General features: G+C 39.6%; 3 protein-coding genes across 3 annotated transcripts; all 3 read left to right on the top strand.

The window, feature by feature from the left end:
* Nucleotides 1-2,689: 2,689 nt before the first annotated feature.
* LOC307248390 (uncharacterized protein) lies at nucleotides 2,690-12,670 on the top strand (the record flags this gene model as incomplete). The annotated part of the gene is made up of 11 exons (XM_080024788.1): nucleotides 2,690-2,895; nucleotides 3,055-3,340; nucleotides 3,473-4,297; nucleotides 4,392-4,622; nucleotides 4,791-5,951; nucleotides 8,464-8,729; nucleotides 8,935-9,232; nucleotides 9,397-10,191; nucleotides 10,314-10,541; nucleotides 10,632-10,755; nucleotides 11,757-12,670. 11 exons carry the CDS (start codon nucleotides 2,690-2,692, stop codon nucleotides 12,668-12,670), a joined length of 5,334 nt encoding a protein of 1,777 aa, XP_079880914.1.
* A 716-nt stretch (nucleotides 12,671-13,386) lies between these two features.
* LOC307271485 (extracellular calcium-sensing receptor-like) lies at nucleotides 13,387-16,316 on the top strand (the record flags this gene model as incomplete). The annotated part of the gene is made up of 5 exons (XM_080053965.1): nucleotides 13,387-13,602; nucleotides 13,799-14,611; nucleotides 14,698-14,925; nucleotides 15,093-15,219; nucleotides 15,412-16,316. The coding sequence occupies 5 exons, from the start codon at nucleotides 13,387-13,389 to the stop codon at nucleotides 16,314-16,316; spliced, it is 2,289 nt and encodes a 762-aa protein (XP_079910091.1).
* Nucleotides 16,317-20,143: 3,827 nt separating this feature from the next.
* On the top strand, nucleotides 20,144-23,331 carry LOC307271486 (extracellular calcium-sensing receptor-like; the record flags this gene model as incomplete). The annotated part of the gene is made up of 6 exons (XM_080053966.1): nucleotides 20,144-20,268; nucleotides 20,345-20,633; nucleotides 20,821-21,633; nucleotides 21,744-21,971; nucleotides 22,156-22,279; nucleotides 22,421-23,331. Exons 2-6 carry the CDS (start codon nucleotides 20,379-20,381, stop codon nucleotides 23,329-23,331), a joined length of 2,331 nt encoding a protein of 776 aa, XP_079910092.1. The 5' UTR covers nucleotides 20,144-20,268; nucleotides 20,345-20,378.

Raw genomic sequence — 23,331 nt, 5'->3', positions numbered from 1 at the left:
AGGTTAAACCCAGTTTAATGGGAAAAATACACTTTTATTTCACATTTTGTGCTTTGGTGTTTGACTGGATTCATGAATCTTGTATGGTTCTATATGCTATTACTTCAATGCCCCAAATTATTAAACATTTTTGTCAGTGATAATTGGTTGTAATGAATTAGGAAACACAGTATCAATCTTTATTCTATATCATTAATTCAGATTTAAAAACTATCAATTGTATTTGACTCTTCAGTTTAATTAGAGTACTTAAAGGGATAATTCAGAATTTTTGAAGAGGGGTTGTATGGAATACTTAGGCATAGTTGCAGTCTTTTAAAGGAGTCTGGGGGATATAGTGTGTTGCTGTAGCAGAAGTCAGCATTGTACTGTTACAGTTGGAGCCAGAAGAAAAAAAAATGTCTCAACATAAAGTTAAAACCTAAATATCCATGCAATTCTATGCTAAACTGAGATTTTTCCACAGCTATAGTTTTTCACACAAGCATAATATCTACATATTTTACACAAGCATGTGGTTCAAATGTGTGTCAAAAGGCTTTGTAAATGTACAAAGCTGAACTTGGAAACTAATACTCACTGTTTTCTATCTTCAGTATGGCCAAACAAAGCTAGTGAAAGTACACATAAATATCTTGCCTTTATTAATTCAGGGAAGAAATCCAGAAATGCTTATTTACACCCAACCAGTTACAAACATCCACATCTTGAATCTCACCAATATAACACCAGACTGGGTAGATAGCAGATAGAAGATCTGAAGCAGGCAGGGAGTCAACTGCCTTGCTCAAGGGCACATCATCGGTCTTTGGATTTAACCAACAAACCACAAGTCACAAAAAACATGACACATATCATTTCATATATTATATCATATCAATAGATTTCTTTATTTTTCTTTGAGCATATTGTGAGGGGGATTCATTCCGGCTAGAATAAAGGATGTAATGTTCAATAAACACATAATCAATGTAATAAATAAATATAAAACACTGATGAATGGAAAAGTGTGATTTATGATTCAATATTCTTTGTTCCTATTCGAACCGATAAAGGATTTATCCTATGTACAGTGCTTCATTTCAGATCAACCTTATCAGGTTAAGTTCTAAGATGTGTTTCAGTTAGTATAGTATTGGACTCAGATATGGTATCACTTATGTTTAAACTTAGTACATTAACATGAATGCAAACAACCATTGGATCTTGACTTTCTGGTGTTTAACATAACATTTTGCATGTTAGCATTTTTGCATTCCAGCCACCCTTCAGTGCTTATCATATTATCAAGCCAGCCACTTCTGTAACAGCGCAAATACACATACACTGACTGGCTTGTCCTGAATGGGCACTGGCTTTTCTAATTGCTCCAAAATGTTATGTTTTACTTTTGAAACCAAAAAAAACACATGATGAGGAGAAACCAAGAAAATCACCATAAATGAGTATGCAGACACACTAAATTGTGTTAATTTCTGTTTTAACATTATTGTAATAAAGGGTATTGAATATGACCTTGCTGGGAGAAAGTCAAATTAATGTTGGATTCAATAATTGCCCTGAAAAAGTTACAAAAACTTACATTAAGCAACTTGCAAATGACTTGCCTTCATATGCACTGTAGTTCTTTGCTAAATCAAAACAATTTGTCTACTAATAGGATTTTTTTCTTGAGCAGTTTTGCAAAGATTATTAAATGCAATAATTTTGCAAAAATTTCAGTGTATTGTTATCCCTAAAAGTCCATTCTAAATTGAATACTGTCATATGTACTGAATTGACTCAAATCTAGATGTCTTTATTTAAAAGGGACAGAGCACATTAATAAACATGAGCAACAAAGTTCAACATGTAAATGTGCCAGATTTAGCCATGCAGGCTAATTTTCACCTGTAGTCCCCGGCAGGTAGAAAAGAAAAAAAGAAACATTAAAAAGAGAAAGAAACAAAAATACAACACATAAGCACACAAACAAATGACACAAGCACAGGCAAGTAAAATGACACAATCACTTTTCCAGCACATAACAGGTTGGTGATGCGCGAAAAATATGAAGCATACAGAAACAGATAAAAGTGCATGAACATATAGCACGATTAAAACACACAAGCACCCAAAGAAAGACAAAAAGCACAGACAGGGAGCACACAAGCGGCATGAACGCAGACAAAAAACACACAAGCACAAACAAGGGCATACAGGCAAGGAGCACAAACCCAGACACAAACACAACCAGCAAACACCAAACACAAATCAGTACAAAATACTGTACATTTGAAAGGGAAACAGATGCATGCATTAAAACATCGACATCAATCTGATTCAGATATGGCTACATGTTGTCTAATTTCTTCACATGATTCCTGTTACACAATGTATGTGGAAAACCAATTTCAGCTCCTTATAATGAGATTTCATTCCATATCTTGAGGAGAGATTTTTCTCCTTCATACAGTGGTCCAATATTCCAATATATATATATATATAATGTATTGGGCTTTCTAACAGCCCCAATCGTCATTAGTTATGTCACAAGCGCTGTCATTGGTGGAGAGAAACACAATATTCATATGGGTTGCACCCAAGCCGCTTTGGCTTTGCGATAGTAAAACGAACAATCCTATAAAATGATCAGAGTCGACAGGGTTTATCTTTGGGCCTTGGGTGGTAAATATTGAGGTGGGCAACTATGCTACTGATAGCAGAGTTGCTACTTATTTCCTTTCTGGCTGTCAGAGGAGCGAAGCCTGTGTGTCAAACATACGGGACAAAAGAGCTGTCTCAGTTTTCTAAAGAGGGAGACATCGACATTGGAGGCATTTTCTCCTTCCATCAGAACCCAGTCAGTGTCAGTCCAGATTCTCAAGTCAAACAAGAAATATTTGAATGTGAAGGGTAAGACCGTGGTGATGCATTTTATTTCGTTTTTAACTAATGAACATTTGAGTTGTTGATTCATGTCCTAAGTGTTTTTCTTTTATGTTTAATTTTGCATATTTAACTTTTTGTTTACTTTTCACAAATTGTACAATTTGGTCCACCTCATTTTTTCAGACTGGATCCAGGGGAGCTTCAGTATGCATACACTATGATGTTTGCCATAGAGGAAATCAACAACAGCTCACAGCTGCTGCCAGGAGTGACACTTGGTTACAGGATATTTGACTCATGTCCAAGTATCCCTCTGTCTATCAGGGCATCACTTAACCTGATGAATGGGTATGAGAGTGCTGGAGACCGCTGTGACAAACTCTCCAATGTGCATGCGGTTATAGGGGAAACCACATCCACCTCTACTATAGGTATTGCACGCACCATGGGACCCTTCCATATACCTGTGGTAAGCATTGGGAGCATACACACTCTCTCCTGACATGAACTGCTAAGCAAATGTGTGTTGTTAAATGAAAAGTAATATGTATTGCAGAAATCTGAAGATTTTGTATTTCTCTCTGTAACCTGTGCTTTCCAGATCAGCCATTCTGCCACTTGTGCATGTCTTAGCAACAGAAGAGACTATCCCTCTTTCTTCAGAACCATACCTAGTGACTTATACCAGAGCCAAGCCCTAGCAAAACTTATGAAACACTTTGGCTGGACCTGGGTGGGGGCTATAAGAACTAACAGTGATTACGGGAATGGTGGCATGGCCACTTTCCTGGAAGCAGCAGAGAAGGAAGGCGTGTGTGTTGAGTACTCCCTGGCTATTTATAGAACTGATCCGAGGAAGTGGTTCTTAGAGGTGGTGGACATTATAAAGAAATCCACCTCAAAGGTTATAGTGGCATTTGCCGATGGGACAGACCTTGACATACTTATTAAGGAGCTGCATGCACAGAATGTGACAGGCCTGCAGTGGGTGGGCAGTGAGGGCTGGATCACTTATCGCTATATTGCCTCACCAATGAACTATGCCGTTGTCCAGGGGGCGGTGGGCTTTGCAGCGCTAAACGCTCACATCCCTGGGCTGCAGGAGTTCTTGGCTAACAGCAGGCCCTCCACCACACAGGGAGACAGGGGGCTGGTGGAGTTGTGGGAGACGGTGTTCAGCTGCACCCTGACTCCTGATGCAAAGACTCAAACCGAGCACTCAGTCCCAGCCTGCACTGGCAAAGAGTCTCTGTGGAACACAAACACGCGTTTCACAGACGTCTCAGATGCCAGTCTGCTGAATAATGTTTACAAGGCCACATACGCTGTCGCTCATGCAATGCACATGCTATTTACTTGCAAAGATGGAGAGGGGCCTTTTGAGAACAACACTTGTGCCGATAGGGAAAATGTACAACCGTGGAAGGTAAACATTAACAAATAACTGTGCCTAAATCAAAACTGCTGTGTGTCTGTGAATGATTATACAGTTCAATAACAACATCTCCAATTCTCTGCAGGTGCTGCATTACCTCACACAGGTCAATTTCACCACTAAAATTGGTGAAAATGTGTTCTTTGATGAGTTGGGGGACCCTGTAGCACGCTATGCACTGGTAAACTGGCAGATGGATGAAACAGGTTATATACTCTTTAATACCATCGGCTACTATGATGCCTCCCGGCCTGAGGGTCAGCAATTTGAGATGGAGGCTGGTGTGAAAGCCATCTGGGCAGGCGAGAATCTTGGCGTAAGTAGATGTAGACAGACATAAGCTTTTAAAATGTTTTATTTAGACTTAACATTCTTTATTGTCTTAATTTTTTGACACCCTTGATCACTAACATCAATAGTAATTCATAAATTGTTAAGTTATTTACCTTACTTTTTTTCATACATACATGTCACTGTGATGCAGGTGCCAAGGTCGGTATGCAGTGAGAGCTGTCTGCCAGGGACCCACCGTGCTTTCGTCAAGGGCAAGCCTATCTGCTGTTTTGATTGCATCACATGTACTGATGGGAAGTACAGCAACAGCACAAGTGAGACAGCAGGATTCCTAGCCTTTTCTCTAGCACTCATCGTGTTTCTCTTCGGCAAAATCACTGCCAGCACTTTGCTGGTCTACTTGAAGATGTGTGCGCTGTACAGCCTAAACATATTTGTACTTTCAGATGCAGTGAAATGTGACAAATGCCCTCGCGAATACAAGTCCAACGAGAAGAGGAATAACTGTGACTTGCAAGCTATTGAGTTCCTCACCTTCAGGGAGTTGATGGGAATACTGTTGGTCACCTTTTCTGTCTTCGGTGCCTGCCTGGCGATGACTATAGCCCTGGTATTTTTCCATTATAGGCAGACTCCTATAGTCAGGGCCAACAACTCTGAGCTGAGCTTCCTGCTGCTCTTCTCCTTGACTCTGTGTTTCCTGTGTTCTCTGACCTTCATGGGCCGGCCCTCTGAGTGGTCCTGCATGCTGCGACACACTGCATTTGGCATCACCTTTGTCCTCTGTATCTCTTGTGTTCTGGGGAAAACCATAGTGGTTTTAATGGCCTTTAGAGCCACACTTCCAGGCAGTAATATGATGAAATGGTTTGGGCCTGCACAGCAGAGGCTCAGTGTTCTGGGTTTCACTCTCATACAGGTTGTGATTTGCATACTTTGGCTGACAATCAACCCTCCTTTTCCATTCAAAAATACGGAACACTATAAAGAGAAGATTATACTGGAGTGTGCCCTGGGATCAACTGTAGGGTTCTGGGCTGTGTTAGGATACATAGGACTCCTAGCTGTCCTTTGTTTTGTACTTGCCTTTCTGGCTAGAAAGCTGCCTGATAATTTCAATGAAGCCAAATTCATTACTTTCAGCATGTTGATATTCTGTGCAGTCTGGATCACCTTTATTCCAGCTTATGCCAGCTCCCCAGGGAAGTTCACTGTTGCTGTAGAGATATTTGCAATTCTGGCTTCAAGTTATGGAATGCTGTTTTGTATTTTTTTGCCCAAGTGCTACATCATTCTATTAAAGCCTGAGAATAATACAAAGAAACACTTGATGGGCAAAATGACCCCAAGAGCCCCTTGAGTTATTTGGGAAATGTCAGCAATAGATTATTTGTTTTATACATTTTCTATGTCTTTAATTAGTTTTTAAAATGTAAAGTGAAATGTGACAGCTGAGTTCTCTTATGCAATAGGCTCAGGCATATAACCATTAAGCTTGTGTTTCTATCACTGTGTATCTGTTTTCAAGGTTAAGAATGAACCTTTACATAAATTAAATTAAATGTTACATTAATATAATATGTTTGAAATCTGCTCTCTTTTTTTGTTGTTTTTACCGCTATAAAAAAATGATCAACTCCATAGCATTCTTCACATTACAGTTACATTATAAAACTGTACATGAATTCCAGAGTAAACTATGTCAACACACATTTGCTGTGCAGTAGACATTATCAAGACTGTATAATTTCTGAATGTTTTGATCAATGAAAGTGTATGTATGAGATCAGATCATAAAATCTTTAAGTAATCACAATAAAAAAACTAAGGCTTTGTCAGTCACTCACATGCATCTAGAATTGTACAATGTATTTAAGATAGACACATAGGCTTATTCAGAGAATCTCAGTGAGTTTATATATATTTATTCAGTGTCACATAGGGTCACGCAAGTTGGGCCTCTCTGTTTATAGCACGAAATGTGCTTGTACACAGTTTTGAATATCTATGATATTCAAGATAGGGGAGAACGGGGTAATCTGAGCCACTTTTTACATTTGCTCCCCTCTAAGTGAGCTAAAATTATTTATCACTCAAATTTACACATTTCCCATTAATTCAGGATGTTTCCTAGAAATGGGCATTAGCAGATTTTTTTCAAGACAAAGGGCAGTGAAAATATGATTGTTTTAAAAAAAGTTGTCATGTGGCTCACTTTACCCCAGCTGTGGGGTAAACTGAGACAGACCAGAAAAATCAAGGGGGTAAAGTGAACCAGCTGGGGGTAAACTTTTCCACTCTGAAACTACCATAACAACACATATTGTAACAGTTAGAATTCTGAAAGCTAGCCACACATTCCAGAACTAATGTCGGACTAGTAAAAGAATGATGGGGTTTGGTCAATTAAGCAAAGCAAATTTTCTAAACACTTGAAAGTAACTCTGAACAAAATCAAATACAACATATTATAATTCAAAAGGTTTTAATAAGATTCAAATGAAAGATAGAACCAGTTAGATTAGAACACAGTCTGGGGGTCAGAACACAGGACCCTTAGAGCCAGCTTGTGTCTGGGGGTCAAAGCATAGGAAAATCAGTACCAGCGAGAACAGCCTGGGACTCAGAACACAGGAGAAGATCCAACTGGATTATAACATCAGCCATACTCTACAACTAGGCCTACTCTACATTCCAGCCCTGAAGGTTACAGGGAAAGATGAGAAGGTGCTCTTTCCGTGTGGTTGCCCCAGGTCGTCTTCCTGGTGTATTTCCTTGGCATGATGGCTTTTCTACAATGTGTATGACATTAAAATAAAACATATGTTATGTAATATTACATTAAAATATGTTTATGACTAAACTTAACTTGTGCCTCATGGTGGGGAAAAGTGAGACAGTGTCTCACTTTCCCCCACAGCATTTGGCTCACTTCCCCCCACCACCACAATTTGAGAAAAAACTACCACTGTTAGCATTTCAAGCTAATCTTTAGCTAATATCATCACATGGTTTTTATATGTTGGTAGTTCATCAACACGTATGATAGAAGTTTTTCTACGTGAATACATTTGCTTTGGCACAACAGTTGATTAAGTTGACACCAAGAAAATTTACTTTTACATGCAAAATACCTATTTTGGTGAAAAAACGCTAAATGCTTACCACAGCATCATGAGGTCCTCTCTTTCATGGCCATGGGGAAATGAGAGGGGCTTAAAAACATATATCTCACATGACCACAAATGTTTTCCATTGCCTAGATACAGGGGGTGGCTCACATTACCCGATGCCTCAGATTCCCCCGTTCTCCCCTATACATATTCAAGTTACTGTTATGTAACAATCATGTTATCCCTACTGATTTCACCAAATGTAATGCAGTTTATTAAATTGTCATTGAAGAATGAAAGAGAACAAACAAAAAATCTAGTTTGGCTCTCCTTGATTGGTTTTCTTTTAACTCCTGAAGCTAAAGTTCAATAAGGACAACTTCCTCCAACAAAAATCCTCTAATACATAATCAACACAATTATAAGGTTGAGGTGCCCAATGACATTTTCACAAATTATTTTAGATTAAAATATACATTTTACCTTAACTATATACACTATAACGTACATATGTATAAATCATTTTATGTAAATACAATGTTTATAAAGCACAATCAATATTGTTTTCTGAAAACAAATACAGCTATTATATATAAAAAATTAAAAATCTAAGCCTCAAAAGTATTTTTTTCTGTTTTGGCACCTCCCTCCCTCTGTCCACAGAGACTAAACATCCTTGCTTGAATAGTATTTTTCATGCTGCTCCAAAATGTATAAATATCGGTGCAAGCTTTTGATTTATACGATAAGGAACATGCCAGTGGTGTATCCCTCTCAGACAGCATGACATTCACACAGAGGTGGCCAGAGCAGGGCTGGGCACTCTTACAGCTTTTGCTGGTGGCTTCTGTCTCACAGGCGGAGGAGCCAGTGTGTAGGAGGAAAGGGGATCCTGAGAACCCCCAGCTATTTAAAGATGGTGACATCATGTTGGGGGGAATCTTCTCTTTCCACAGCAGCTGGAGAGACAGACAGGATACCTACATGTACAAACCACTGCCACTGCAATGCACCAGGTAAATTATATTGTAGAAATATATTTCATTTTGAATATGTAAGAGGATGTTGGTTCAGATACAAAATATGTTCAGAAAATGTTAAACATTGAATTTAAAAATAAGAAATACTCATTGCTGTTTGTTTTCATGTTATATGCTATTCTTTACATTTTATGTAAAACTATATTTCCAATTAAAAAAATGTATTACTGTCTGCATCCAGTTTAAATTTCAGAGGGTTCCAGTTTGCCCAGGCTATGCTCTTTGCTATAGAGGAGGTTAATAACAGCACAGACCTACTGCCTGGCATCTTTCTCGGATATAATATATATGATGTTTGTGGCTCCATTGCACAAGGTGTGAAGGTCGCACTGGCATTGGCTAATGGTAATGAAGTAGTATCTGCACCCTCTGAGGCACCATGTATCAGACCAGCCCAAGTGCAGGCCATTATGGGAGAGACCTCCTCCTCTCCTTGCATGGCCATAGCTACAGTCATCGGACCCTTTTATATACCACTGGTGGGTAAGATTGATAAAATATTAAATAGTTTTTGGGACAAAAAAATTATCTACTATTACAGTTTGTCATAGCAATGGGGGAAATCAAACTATTTGTAGTACACTGTCTAAATGTTTTATATGATATATCTTTCTCATGAGAAATCACTGTGTTTTTCTTTTAGATCAGCCACTTTGCTACTTGTGCTTGTCTCAGTGATAAAACCAAGTACCCATCCTTCCTTAGAACAATACCCAGTGACTACTTCCAGAGCAGAGCCCTGGCCCAGTTGGTCAAGCACTTTGGCTGGACTTGGGTTGGAGCTATACGAACAAATGATGATTACGGCAATAATGGCATGGCCACATTCATAAAAACCGCCCGGCAGCTGGGCATCTGTGTAGAGTACTCTGTATCTGTCTTTAGAACAGACCCAGCGGACAAAATACAAAAGGTTATAGACATAATCAAGGCTTCCACATCGAAGGTGATTGTTGCTTTCCTCTCCCACATGGATATGGACGTGCTAATACACAAGTTGTCTCGTCACAACTTGACTGGGTACCAGTGGGTAGGCTCTGAGAGCTGGATCGTTGATTCCCATACTGCAGCGATGGATAGGCATCACATTCTGGATGGTGCCATAGGCCTGTCCATCCCCAAAGCACATGTGAGGGGCATGAGGGAGTTCATACTGGACGTGAAGCCGCTCAATTCTACTAGTAATGAAATGTTTACTGAGTTTTGGGAGACTTTGTTTGGTTGTACATTCAAACAGTCAGAGTCATCAGCTGGGATTCAGAGAGAATGTACTGGACATGAAGATCTGTCTGAGGTGCATAACAGCTTCACGGATATGTCGCTCATGCCTATCTTTAACAATGTCTATAAAGGAGTATATGCTGTGGCGCACGCACTTCATAGTATTCTCAACTGTAATAAAACATGTGACAACACGGTGCAGCTGGATCCGTTCACAGTGAGTTGAACACCATCTTCTTGTATTATAGCTATTCATTTTTACCATAAGTGACAATAACAAAGAAAATGGTTGTCGATTTAAAAAAAGTACAATATCTACATTGATGCATATCTTTTTAGATTTTACAGCACATAAAAAATATTCGGTTCAAAACAAAGGAAGGAGATGAGGTTTACTTTAATGAGAATGGAGACCCAGCAGCAAAGTATGAAATAATAAACTGGCAGCCAACAGAAACTGGCCTGGTGGACTTTGTCACAGTTGGTCTTCATGATGCATCTTTACCTATAGGCAAACAGCTGCATCTGCTGAATAAATCTTTAATTTGGGCACAGAACTCACAACAGGTAAGGGACCATAATCACTGTAATTGTTCATGAAAGTGTATTTTAATTGTTAACCATTTTTTCTCATAGCTGTTTGTACTGTATATGCAGGTTCCTTTGTCAGTTTGCAGTGAGAAATGTCCCCTGGGAACTCGCAAGGTTCTCCAGAAAGGAAAGCCTGTCTGCTGCTATGACTGTTTACGATGTGCAGAGGGGGAAATAAGCAACATCACAGGTTTAGTAATATTGTATTTGTCTCAAAGTTGTTTACATACGTAAATGGCATACAATAGTTATGCAATTTGATTATATAAGTGTATAGGTAAGGTTCATGTAGGGAATATAAAGTAATACAATAGTATTTCATGCAAACAGAAAAAGTAGAACCCAATAAGAATACATTGAAAATCGATTTATCCAATATCCTGAAGAAATACAAATTATGAAATGGTCATTAAAGTGTCAGTTTACTCAGATCGCAAAAAAAAAAGTACAGTGTTTTCTTTGGCTCTTCTTTGTGGCATTGGAACATGAAGATAGTTTTGGTCTCATCTGCTGAGATTTTGACTTTTCTCTTTCTGAAACTACAAACAAACACTGTAGCGACTGCTCTCCAATAAAGGCCGCTAAGAGGCTTAATGGGCTCCAGGCAGTTACGCGTCCAAACAATCTCCAACTCCGGTGATGGGTATAGTTTAAGAGTTTAATGAATGAAAGGCAGAATTACAACGGATGAATGAGAACATGTAGATGGTGTTGAAAACAAACAAATAAAATATAAACTGCTGTAATTGATGGTTATTTGACGTTGTTGACGATAAGTTGACGGTAAACAGAAAATAAAACAGGTGCGCCACTAACCCCCTTTGTATCCTAACCCCCGCCCGCCACAAGTGCCCCGGTATATAAACCACACCCACACCCACATGTGTCAATCAAAAACGGAAGTGTTTGTAACTTTTCAAAATAAACAATTTTGGCCCCTACAAACACTTTGACAGTGAATTAAATTGTAGTATACATATCATTCTTAATATTGAAGAAAAACTAAGAAAAACTATTACTAAAAATAATGCATTTCACATATTTATTCTGTGCAACTTATTTTCAGATTGAAATCATTCACAATAATCAATTGAACCTTATCAGTTTTCTGGTAACCCGTGTGTCTGTCTTGCAGTCATTGAAACTATGCAAAATCTAGATATAAAAACCTGCTTCAATACTATTTTTCAGACTCTATCACTTGTGTGCGATGCCACCCTGAGTTCTGGTCAAATCATGGAAGAGATGCCTGTGTCAAGAAGGAGGCAGAGTTCCTATCCTATGAAGAGATCATGGGAGCACTGCTCACTGCTGCCTCCTTATTTGGAACCTGCATGACTTCTGTTGTGGCATTCATTTTCTTCAGATACAGGCAGACTCCTATAGTCAGGGCCAACAACTCTGAGTTGAGCTTCCTGCTGCTCTTCTCCTTGACTCTGTGTTTCCTGTGTTCTCTGACCTTCATGGGCCGGCCCTCTGAGTGGTCCTGCATGCTGCGACACACTGCATTCGGCATCACCTTTGTCCTCTGTATCTCTTGTGTTCTGGGGAAAACTATAGTGGTGTTAATGGCCTTCAGGTCCTCATTTCCAGGCAGTAATGTGATGAAATGGTTTGGGCCTGCACAGCAAAAACTCAGTGTAGTGGGTTTCACGCTAATACAAGTGGTCATTTGTATCCTCTGGTTGTCGATTTCACCCCCTTTTCCGTTTAAGAATATTAGGGAGTTCAAGGATAAAATCATATTAGAGTGTGCTCTGGGCTCAGCTGTAGGCTTTTGGGCTGTTCTTGGGTACATAGGACTTCTGGCCATGTTATGTTTTATTCTTGCATTCCTGGCTCGGAAACTGCCTGACAATTTCAACGAAGCAAAATTTATTACGTTCAGCATGTTGATATTTTGCGCAGTATGGATCACGTTTATCCCCGCATATGTGAGCTCTCCTGGGAAGTTCAGTGTTGCAGTGGAGATATTTGCTATTCTGGCCTCAAGTTTTGGACTGCTTATTTGTATCTTTATTCCAAAATGTTATATTATCTTACTCAAACCAGAGACAAATACAAAAAAGAACATGATGGGAAAGGGTACGCCAAAATCTTTTTAAAACTTAAACTTAATGTAATGTGACACATAATGCCGAATGTTATTATGTACTATACTATATATTATAATGGGAATGTGCATGCATTGATTTCACAACATTTAATAAAGTTTACATGATTGTACCTGTAAATAACTGTAAAAGAATAAAACCGACAGTTTCACACACAAAAACATTTTTGGCTCAATTTGCTTGGTTGCTTTCAATCTCCCGAGACTTGAGTTTGTCAAAGACAACTTCCCCCTTGTTGTTGAGCGTGTATAAATCCACCAGCTGTAGGGCTGCTTGGCTTTGCCGGTAGAGCAGAGCAGAGCTATGCCATTGTTGAGGCTCGTTGTCTTGGTTCTGCTAACAGTGAAGGGACACTCAGTGTGTCGACTGCAAGGCTCGGCCCAACCGGCAGAATTAGCCCAAGATGGTGACCTTTTGATTGGAGGAATTTTTTCATTTCGCACAAGGCAGAATTATGTCAGGAACACATTTCAGACAATTCCAGAAGTACGGAAATGTAAAAAGTATGTATTGTTAGGCTTTCTTGTTTTAATGGTTTTGTGTACTGCGTTACATTTATAATTAATAATGATGAATTAAGACATTAACAGAAATGTATATATACATTATTTCCTTCTATCTTTTACGCCTGCAGATTCAACTTTAGAGAATTCAAATTTGCTCAAACATTGATATTCGCTATAAATGAGATCAACAAAAATCCCAATATGCTGCCTAACGTTAAACTAGGCTACAAGATATTTGATAACTGTGGAACAATGGACATACTGAGAGCGGCACTGGCCCTGGTGAGTGGACTAGAGGGAGAAGTCACTGATGACAACTGCACTAAAAGTGAGACAGTGCAAGCTATCTTGGGACATTCAGGATCAAGACCTACCATTGCATTTGCACGAGTTGTTGGAAGGTTTCATATACCTGTGGTAAGTCAAAGAATTGAACTTGGTGTCAGTGAAGTTAGTGTTATGTGTTATTTAGCCTCTCATTAAGTGTGTCTTTTGAAATGTCTGCACTATATTATGACGCAAAATCTAATCTCTTATATTGATTTAAATAATTGTGTTGCAAGATATGTTTTCTCTGTCACTTCCACAACCAATTGTGTGTTCGTCATTACAGATCAGTCACTTTGCCACCTGTGCCTGTCTGAGCAACAGGAAAAAGTATCCGACTTTTTACAGAACTATTCCCAGTGACTACTACCAAAGCAGAGCCCTGGCAAAGTTGGTCAAGCATGTCGGCTGGACCTGGATTGGGGCTATAGCTGCAAACAACCAATATGGCCTCAATGGCATTAATGCATTTATCCAAGCTGCTCAGGAATATGGAGTGTGTATTGAATATTCTGAAGCGTTTTCATCGTCAGGTCCCCCGAACAGCCTGCGGAGAATAATAGAGACTGTCAAACGTGCCACTTCCAAAGTGATTGTGGTTTTCACGTCTCACAGAGAAATGAAGTTGCTGGCAAAACAGTTGCACAGAGAAAATATAACAGGACTGCAGTTTGTTGGCAGTGACGCCTGGATCACAGATCCCTCCCTGACTGACAGTGAGGGACACAGCATCCTGGTGGGCTCACTGGGGTTCGTAGTCAGCAAGGCTCAGATCCCCGGGTTAGAGGAACATCTAAGGCGGCTCCATCCAGCACAGTTCCAAGACAGTCAGTTTGTCAAAGATTTCTGGGAAGATACCTTTGACTGTGCTCTGAATGAAACCGCAAACACACAAAGAAAGCCATGCAGCGGCTTGGAGAGCTTGCAGAACGTGGATTCGCTGTTCACCGACGTGTCCGAGCTGAGATTCACTTATAATGTTTACAAGTCAGTTTACGCAGTGGCTCATGCTCTTGACAACCTGTTGAAATGTGAGCAGGGTAAAGGGCCCTTTTCAAATGGGAGCTGTGCAGATAGCAAACACATTCAGCCATGGCAGGTGAGAACCCAGGAGTTCATTATTGAAGAAAAATTAAAAAAATTAATTAAACATAATTTAATTCCTGTATGATTTCTTCTCACTAGGTCTTGCAATATCTCGACACTGTGAATTTCACCAGTGCGGAAGGGGAAATGGTTTATTTTGACAGCAACGGAGACTCACCAGCAAGATATGACCTTGTAAACGTACAAATGACAAACAAAGGAACCATGGAAGGAGTAACGGTTGGCATGTATGATGCTTCTCTACCAGAGAGTCATCAGTTTATCAGGAATAGCATCCCTATTATCTGGGGAAATGGGCAGGCCGAGGTAAAGCAGAAATTAAGTTTATGAAATATAAACTGCTCACTGATTTATATAAAATGATTCTAAAAACCTTGATATGGAATGTTGTGTTTTATACTTGTGATCTGTATTTAACTGCACATGTGGTACCGATTGCAAATGAGGTTAATGATTTGTTTTTATGTGTGTAGAAAGCGCCTCTGTCAGTCTGCAGTGAGAGCTGTCTCCCAGGAACTCGTAAGGTCCTCCAGAGAGGAAAGCCTGTCTGCTGCTATGATTGTGTTCCCTGTCCATCAGGCGAGATCAGTAATTTAACAGGTAAATAATCAGTGTACAAATACTTAATTTGCTGCTCAAAATGCAATACTATATATTATACATAATGACTTAAGAGAAACCTAAACACAAAATCATTAATACAGTTAATTGTTATATTCTTAATGTGTTAACCTCTGAAATCATAACACATATTTAACTCCACATTCCTCTGTATTCCTATTCATTTTGCAGACTCAATACACTGTATGAAATGCCCGCCCATGTACTGGTCCAACGAGCAGAAGGATGCCTGCATTGCTAAAGCAATAGAATTTTTGGCCTATGATGAAATCCTGGGAAAATTGATAGCCTTCTTTTCCCTGCTGGGAGCTTTTCTAACTGTGATCACAATGCTAGTCTTCTACTGTCACAGAGAAACCCCACTGGTACGAGCCAACAACTCTGAGCTGAGCTTCCTGCTGCTCTTCTCCTTGACTCTGTGTTTCCTGTGTTCTCTGACCTTCATGGGCCGGCCCTCTGAGTGGTCCTGCATGCTGCGACACACTGCATTCGGCATCACCTTTGTCCTCTGTATCTCTTGTGTTCTAGGGAAAACCATAGTGGTTTTAATGGCCTTCAGAGCCACACTTCCAGGCAGTAATATGATGAAATGGTTTGGGCCTGCACAACAGAGGCTCAGTGTGCTGGCCTTCACTCTCATACAGGTTGTGATTTGCATACTTTGGCTGACAATCAACCCTCCTTTTCCATTCAAAAATACGGAACACTATAAAGAGAAGATTATACTGGAGTGTGCCCTGGGATCAACTGTAGGGTTCTGGGCTGTGTTAGGATACATAGGACTCCTAGCTGGACTTTGTTTTGTTCTTGCTTTTCTGGGCAGAAAGCTGCCTGATCATTTCAATGAAGCCAAACTGATAACATTCAGCATGTTGATATTCTGTGCAGTCTGGATCACTTTTATCCCAGCATATGTCAGCTCTCCTGGGAAGTTCACTGTGGCTGTGGAGATATTTGCAATTCTGGCCTCCAGTTATGGGCTGCTCTTCTGCATTTTTATGCCCAAATGTTTTACAATTTTGTTCAGGCCTGAGCAGAACACAAAGAAACACATAATGGGGAAAGCATCTAAATGATATACATTATTAACTGTTATTCAGTCAATTGTAATGTCTTTTTGTGTCTCTTTATTTGCAGTTTCTCTTGCAACCAAATTGTAGTTTCTGCTGCTTCTTTTTGTATCATAGTTTTCTCAATGTATATGGATTTGATTAATTAAAATACATTTTTAATCACATTAAAGAATGTTGTGTTGTTTATCAAACTTACCACAAACATTTGAATAACCTGAGTTTGCCCAAATATACTACTTATTACTTCTTACAATATAACACATAAGCAATTTGCAGAATATTTCCATCCAGAATAAGCCAACATTGGTAAACTATACTGGCACCAACAGAAGCAATACATAATGTCAGAATTGAATAATAGCAGTTGTAGCCACAAATTATTGAGTAAGTATACTTAAAGAAGTCTGTAATTTTTTGGAGGGCCCTTATTAATAGTAAACTTTTTTTTTTTTCATTACGGGCTACGATTAATTTCTTACCGTCTTGAGGTAATAGATGAAGAAAGAAAACTGTTCAAAACTATTTGATGGAATTAGTGTGTAAACATAACATCACATATATAGAGGGAATAATTGTTTTTTCGATACCTGACAACTTTAATCTTGATTACAGTTAAATGGTTGCGCCCGGGTTTATACTTGGTATGCAAGCTGCATGAAAGTGATAGTTCAGTATTTTTTAAGTGGGGCTATGAGGTACTTACTGTATGCAAAGTTAGACTGTTATCTTATTGTTGTTTAAGGAGTTTGTAAGATACATTGCTGTAGCAGAAGTCAGCATTGTACTGTTGCAGATATTTAACTCCACATTCCTCTGTATTCCTAATAATTTTGCAGACTCAATACACTGTATGAAATGCCCGCCCATGCCCGCCCCCATCCACTGTTGCAGATGGGGTCATCAGACATATATACAGTAAATGCTTACCTAAAGAATAAATAACCGTTCAATTGTATGCTAAATGTAGGATTTTTTTTATTGTTGATTTGCGGACTGATATGCTAGACTGCACGGGCCAGCAGCCGTTCATGTTTGTGCTTTTTTCAAGGGCAGTTCGGCCATGTTTTACTACTTCCAATTTAAGCAGATCAAAGAAATGTTTTCATGCAAAAACTGCAATCTGGAGTTGTGTATGGTGTGGATTAATATAGTATTTCCTTGGGCCACTATTTAATTTACAGACAGATAGAAAAGAGCAACTGAAGTCCTGAGAAAAATTATCTGGTTATTCCATTTTTGCAGTCAGAGGTGGGGTTAAGATGAGGTCAGGTGTAGACAGATGAAAATGAAATTCATTGTGGTTTTGGATTAGATGCCACGTAGCCAGCAGTTGGAGTGAGGGATAAACCATATTTAAGTTTCACTAACCCATAAAACTTCAACAAAAATATCTAGGCTGTAAATGACTTATCTTCAGAAAAAATATTGATTAATAATTGTGTAGCAACACAATGAATGAAACAATGTACCATAGTGTTCTGCAACACAGCCCTGGATGCCCCATTACATTAGAAAAAAAAATCAAGTTCAAAAATACCATGATGCAATTCAACAGAAATAATGGTAACACGTGTGCATACACAAAAACAACACAGAGGATAAACAGTTGAAGATGAATAAGTCCCCAGCTGTTGGGAGCTTGATTTCGTTACCAGTAGCTTGATCTCAGTGGGAAAGCTACAGCGGAGCGCCAAAGTGCAACCACTAGAGATTAAACATTGCTTCATCCTTTTACACAACAACAGGAACAACAGGTGGCATGACGCCTCAAGCAGAAAATATAAGGTCAATATTAAATAACAACTTTGTCACAACATGTTAATGTTCCATTTTAAAACAATTAAGGGTTTGTTTTGATCTCTCTCTTCCTTCCCTGTGTTTTCCCCTTTCTTTCTTTTTTTCAATTTGTTTTGCTCCGACATTGGGTCTGCTGATGTGCCAGTGTTTCCTCGACCACCAATCTAAATTAAATGTAATATTGTATTTTTTACACAGTATAATACAATTATATGTAGCTATTAATCATGTTTATTATTACTCTCTCTTTAGTTAGAGAGCCCTAAGAGATCACAAAGGCCCTAAATCTCCTTTCAAATGACCTTATATGTCGGCATCCAAGTTGTAAGGGCTTGGGCTCCAAACATCATGCAGTATTATGAGTGATCAAGCTGACATGTTTCAGTCTCACGTCAGTTTTAATTGATTTATTTTTTTAAATATTAAGTGAAAGGGACACTTCCCATCATCCCCACCCGACATGGGATTCACATACAAATACATTTGTCACAAAACAAAAACATATCATTATGACATTTGTGAATAAAGGGAAACCAAGAATATAGATGAGAAACCTATTCTGCACATTCTCTTTTTGTACAATGAATTCAACAACAAATATGATCAGAGCAGTTACACATTTTTATTTTGATATATCTCACCTCTTTTCATTAACAAGACAGAAACTATGTATATGCCTATCATCTTTAAATGTGGAGTCAGAGATTCTGGAGAACACTTGCTGTCAAAATCACTTTTTGTATAAATTAATGAATATCTCCTCACAATCCCCTAGACGTCAGTATTGTGTGTGGGCTGGAAAAAATCCAGTGTTAAAGCTGTAGTCTGTGACATTTGAGTTATGTTGTTGTTTCTAGTGACTGTATATTTATTTGCAGGCGCTTCTGGACCAGAATTTATTTCAAAACCGAACATTATTGACTGTATGAAGTCAGTAGATTGGCAATTCTTAACTGCGCAACACTTTCTCTGTTTGTTCTGATACGCCATTGTGACCCAGAAGTTATGAGAAGTTGGCCTACAGGCTGACAGAGTCTGTATCCTACAGCTTTGGCACTTCACAGGACAACACTCACCCAGGCATGCCTGCTGCCTTCGATTGTATGTGAAAAATCGTGAACTTCAGATACAGCAGCACACACAGTGTGCAGACAGACCTTACATACATTTTGAAAATGTGGGACCAAGGACTCTCTAAAACCATAGTACTGGAATGCACACAGGTAGGAACTCAGTACAATTGAGTCTGAAGGGAATGCACTACTGCAGCGCGGGAAGGTTAAACCAGACACTACAAATAAACTACATGATTATGTTACGGAGAACAACTTTAATAAATGGCCTAGGCTCTGTAAACGGCCAACAAAGCTTCGGAATTAATTCTAGTGTTGATTCTACTGTATTAACACTAGAATTTATTTTTAGCGCACACAGGACAGGTAGCGGATCGTGAGGAGATATTCATTCATTTTGACAAAAAGTGATTTTGTCAACTAACCTCCACCTTTAATAAGTGTGAAATATTTTTCACCAATGACAGTAAATAATTGATTAATTTCTGCTAGTTCAGGGAAGACAACGGCATCGTGTTGAACGACATGATGGATTATTAACTGGATAAATAAAAACCTGAATAAACTAATGCAACATTTCTATTAACAGCTCTGTAGAAGTTTCAGTGTTAGATTTAAGAAATCTGTGCTATTTTGCAAGTCTAATTTTGGGGACCATAGCAAAACAATATGACACATGAACATGTTATGTTTGCTCTGTATTTTTCTCTTTTCTTTTTTTTTTAACACCATCCCACTTTTCTGATCTCTCCCTCGGATACCTTCTGTATTTGCTGTAGACCCATGGACAAGATCATGGACATGAAGTAGGTTGAAAAGACCGTGCAGGGTATAAAGAGTTCCACAGGGGGGGGAGTTAAAGAGGCCAGTCTGCCCAGTGAAACAATGCCACTGCTGTACCTGGTTCTCTTGGCTCTGCTGATCAGTGAGGGGACGCCTGTGTGTCGGCTGCAGGGGAGGGCACTGCCACCTGAGCTGACCAAGCCTGGAGACTTTATCTTAGGTGGCATTTTCACCTTCCGCACTGGGTACAGAGGCAGCGTGCCCACCTTTCAAACCTTACCAAATCCTCCGGTGTGCCTGAAGTAAGTATGTGCTTTCTCATTTAATAAATGTTTGTGCAACTCATATTAATAATTTTAAAAATGTTTTTGTTTCTAGCATCAATGTAAGAGAATTCAAATTTGCCCAGACCATGATCTTTGCAATTGAGGAAATAAACCAAAATCCTGCTATTCTTCCCAACCACACACTGGGCTACAAAATATATAACTCCTGTGGCAAGGGAAACATAATGAAGTCTGCCATAGATTTAGCCAACGGGCAGAGGGAGATTATAGACGAGAGGAATTGTACCAAGGCTGACACTGCACAGGCTGTACTGGGCCACTCTGGCTCCGCGCCCACTGTGGCATTTGCTCGGATTGTAGGACGGTTCCAGTTACCAGTGGTAAATATTGTAATTGTATCCATTGTGTACAAAAACAATCAAGAAAAAGCATGGAGCTTTTAAATCTCTGTTTTAAATCTTTGGCTTTGGAAAAAGCTTCTTGTCAAATAATATACATCCTTCATTATTTCACGATATTTTTTATGGATGATATGTTTCTTACGATCTGTATATTTATTCTGCACAGCTCAGCCACTTTGCAACCTGTGCATGTCTCAGCAACAGAGAGGAGTTTCCATCCTTCTTCCGAACTATTCCCAGTGACCTCCACCAGAGCAGAGCCCTGGCAAAGCTCGTCAAGCACTTTGGCTGGACCTGGGTGGGGGCAATAAGTAACAAAAACAACTATGGTACCAACGGGATCGCCGCTTTCATACAAGCTGCTCAAGAAGAAGGGGTGTGCATAGAATATTATCAGGCATTTGAGCAAACAGGTCCTCTCCACCAGTTAACAAAAGTAGTTGAAACTGTGAAGCACTCCACCTCTAAAGTCATCGTGGCCTTCATGTCCCACAGAGAAGTGAATGTGCTGGCAACTGAGCTGTACAGACAGAACATAACAGGACTGCAGTTTGTTGGCAGTGACGCCTGGATCACAGATCCCTCCCTGACTGACAGTGAGGGACACAGCATCCTGGTGGGCTCACTGGGGTTCGTAGTCAGCAAGGCTCAGATCCCCGGGTTAGAGGAACACCTGAGGCGGCTCCATCCAGCACAGTTCCAAGACAGTCAGTTTGTCAAAGATTTCTGGGAAGATACCTTTGACTGCACTCTGAATGAAACCGCAAACACACAAAGAAAGCCATGCAGCGGCTTGGAGAGCATGCAGAATGTTGAGTCTTATTTCACAGATGTTTCTGAACTGAGATTCACTAATAATGTTTACAAGTCAGTTTACGCAGTGGCTCATGCTCTGCACAACCTGGTCACATGTAAACAGGGGAAGGGCCCCTTCGAGGATCAGGGCTGCGCCGATGCGAAACACATTCAACCATGGCAGGTGAGGAAGAAAGTCGTTGATTTGTTTACATCCCTTAAAACTGAGATGTAGTTTGAAATTACACAAGATTACAAGGAATCTTGTGTTTGTGTGACTCGGCTTCTCTGCAGGTGCTACATTATTTAGAGAATGTTGACTTCACAACAAGTCAGGGGGAAAGAGTGACCTTTGACCGGAATGGAGATTCACCTGCCAGATATGAACTTGTAAATGTACAACATGTAAACTCAGACACTGTGCACGTTGCCACAGTTGGTGTTTTTGATGCCAGTCTGCCCCGTGAGCGTCAAATCATAATGAATGAGGTGAAGATAGTGTGGGGAGGAGGAAGTCATACGGTACATATTCATATTGCTTTGTTCTCACATTTCTGGGTTGTCAGTCACCATTCCATACTGCATCATGTTTCATAACAACACGTAAACATTTTTTAACTTTAATTTAATGTTTCTGATTGAAATTCAAATGACATTCTATGGGTCACATATATAGTATAAACCACTCCACATATTCATGCATCAGGTGCCTGTGTCAGTGTGCTCTGAAAGCTGCCACGCAGGAAAACGCAAAGTCCTGCAGAAAGGAAAACCTGTTTGCTGTTATGACTGTATACCGTGTGCAGAGGGAGATTTCAGCAATATTACAGGTTTGATCAAGAAAAACTTACAATATAAGTGTTAATACGTAAGGTATACTGTATATATATATATATTATGTGCTTTTTACCTTTTCCCTGATTAGCAGACAATCTAATCAATGTTTTTGTCTATTTACTTTTTTTACACAGACTCTCTGGAGTGCTTCAAATGTCCCACTGATTATTGGCCCAATACCAGAGGAGACACATGCATCTTGAAAGAAATTGAATTTCTGTCTTATGCGGAGACCATGGGGATCATTTTAACATTGTTTTGTTTGATGGGGGTGATTTTCACAACTATGATAGCATTGGTGTTCTTTCACTTCCGGGAAACTCCTATAGTCAGGGCCAACAACTCTGAGCTGAGCTTCCTGCTGCTCTTCTCCTTGACTCTGTGTTTCCTGTGTTCTCTGACCTTCATGGGCCGGCCCTCTGAGTGGTCCTGCATGCTGCGACACACTGCATTCGGCATCACCTTTGTCCTCTGTATCTCTTGTGTTCTGGGGAAAACCATAGTGGTTTTAATGGCCTTTAGAGCCACACTTCCAGGCAGTAATATGATGAAATGGTTTGGGCCTGCACAGCAGAGGCTCAGTGTTCTGGGTTTCACTCTCATACAGGTAGTGATTTGCATACTTTGGCTGACAATCAACCCTCCTTTTCCATTCAAAAATATGGAACACTATAAAGAGAAGATTATACTGGAGTGTGCCCTGGGGTCAACTGTAGGGTTCTGGGCTGTGTTAGGATACATAGGACTCCTAGCTGGACTTTGTTTTGTTCTTGCTTTTCTGGCTAGAAAGCTGCCTGATAATTTTAATGAAGCCAAACTGATAACCTTCAGCATGCTGATATTTTGTGCAGTCTGGATCACCTTTATCCCAGCATATGTCAGCTCTCCTGGGAAGTTCACAGTGGCTGTGGAGATATTTGCAATTCTGGGCTCCAGTTATGGGCTGCTATTCTGCATTTTCATCCCCAAATGCTTTGTTATTTTACTGAGGCCGGAACAAAACACCAAAAACAATATAATGGGCAAAACAAAATATAAATATTGA

Source organism: Ammodytes marinus, assembly GCF_949987685.1.
Source record: "Ammodytes marinus genome assembly, chromosome: 3".
NCBI lineage: Eukaryota > Metazoa > Chordata > Actinopteri > Uranoscopiformes > Ammodytidae > Ammodytes > Ammodytes marinus.
This window is presented reverse-complemented; position numbering and strand designations above follow the sequence as displayed.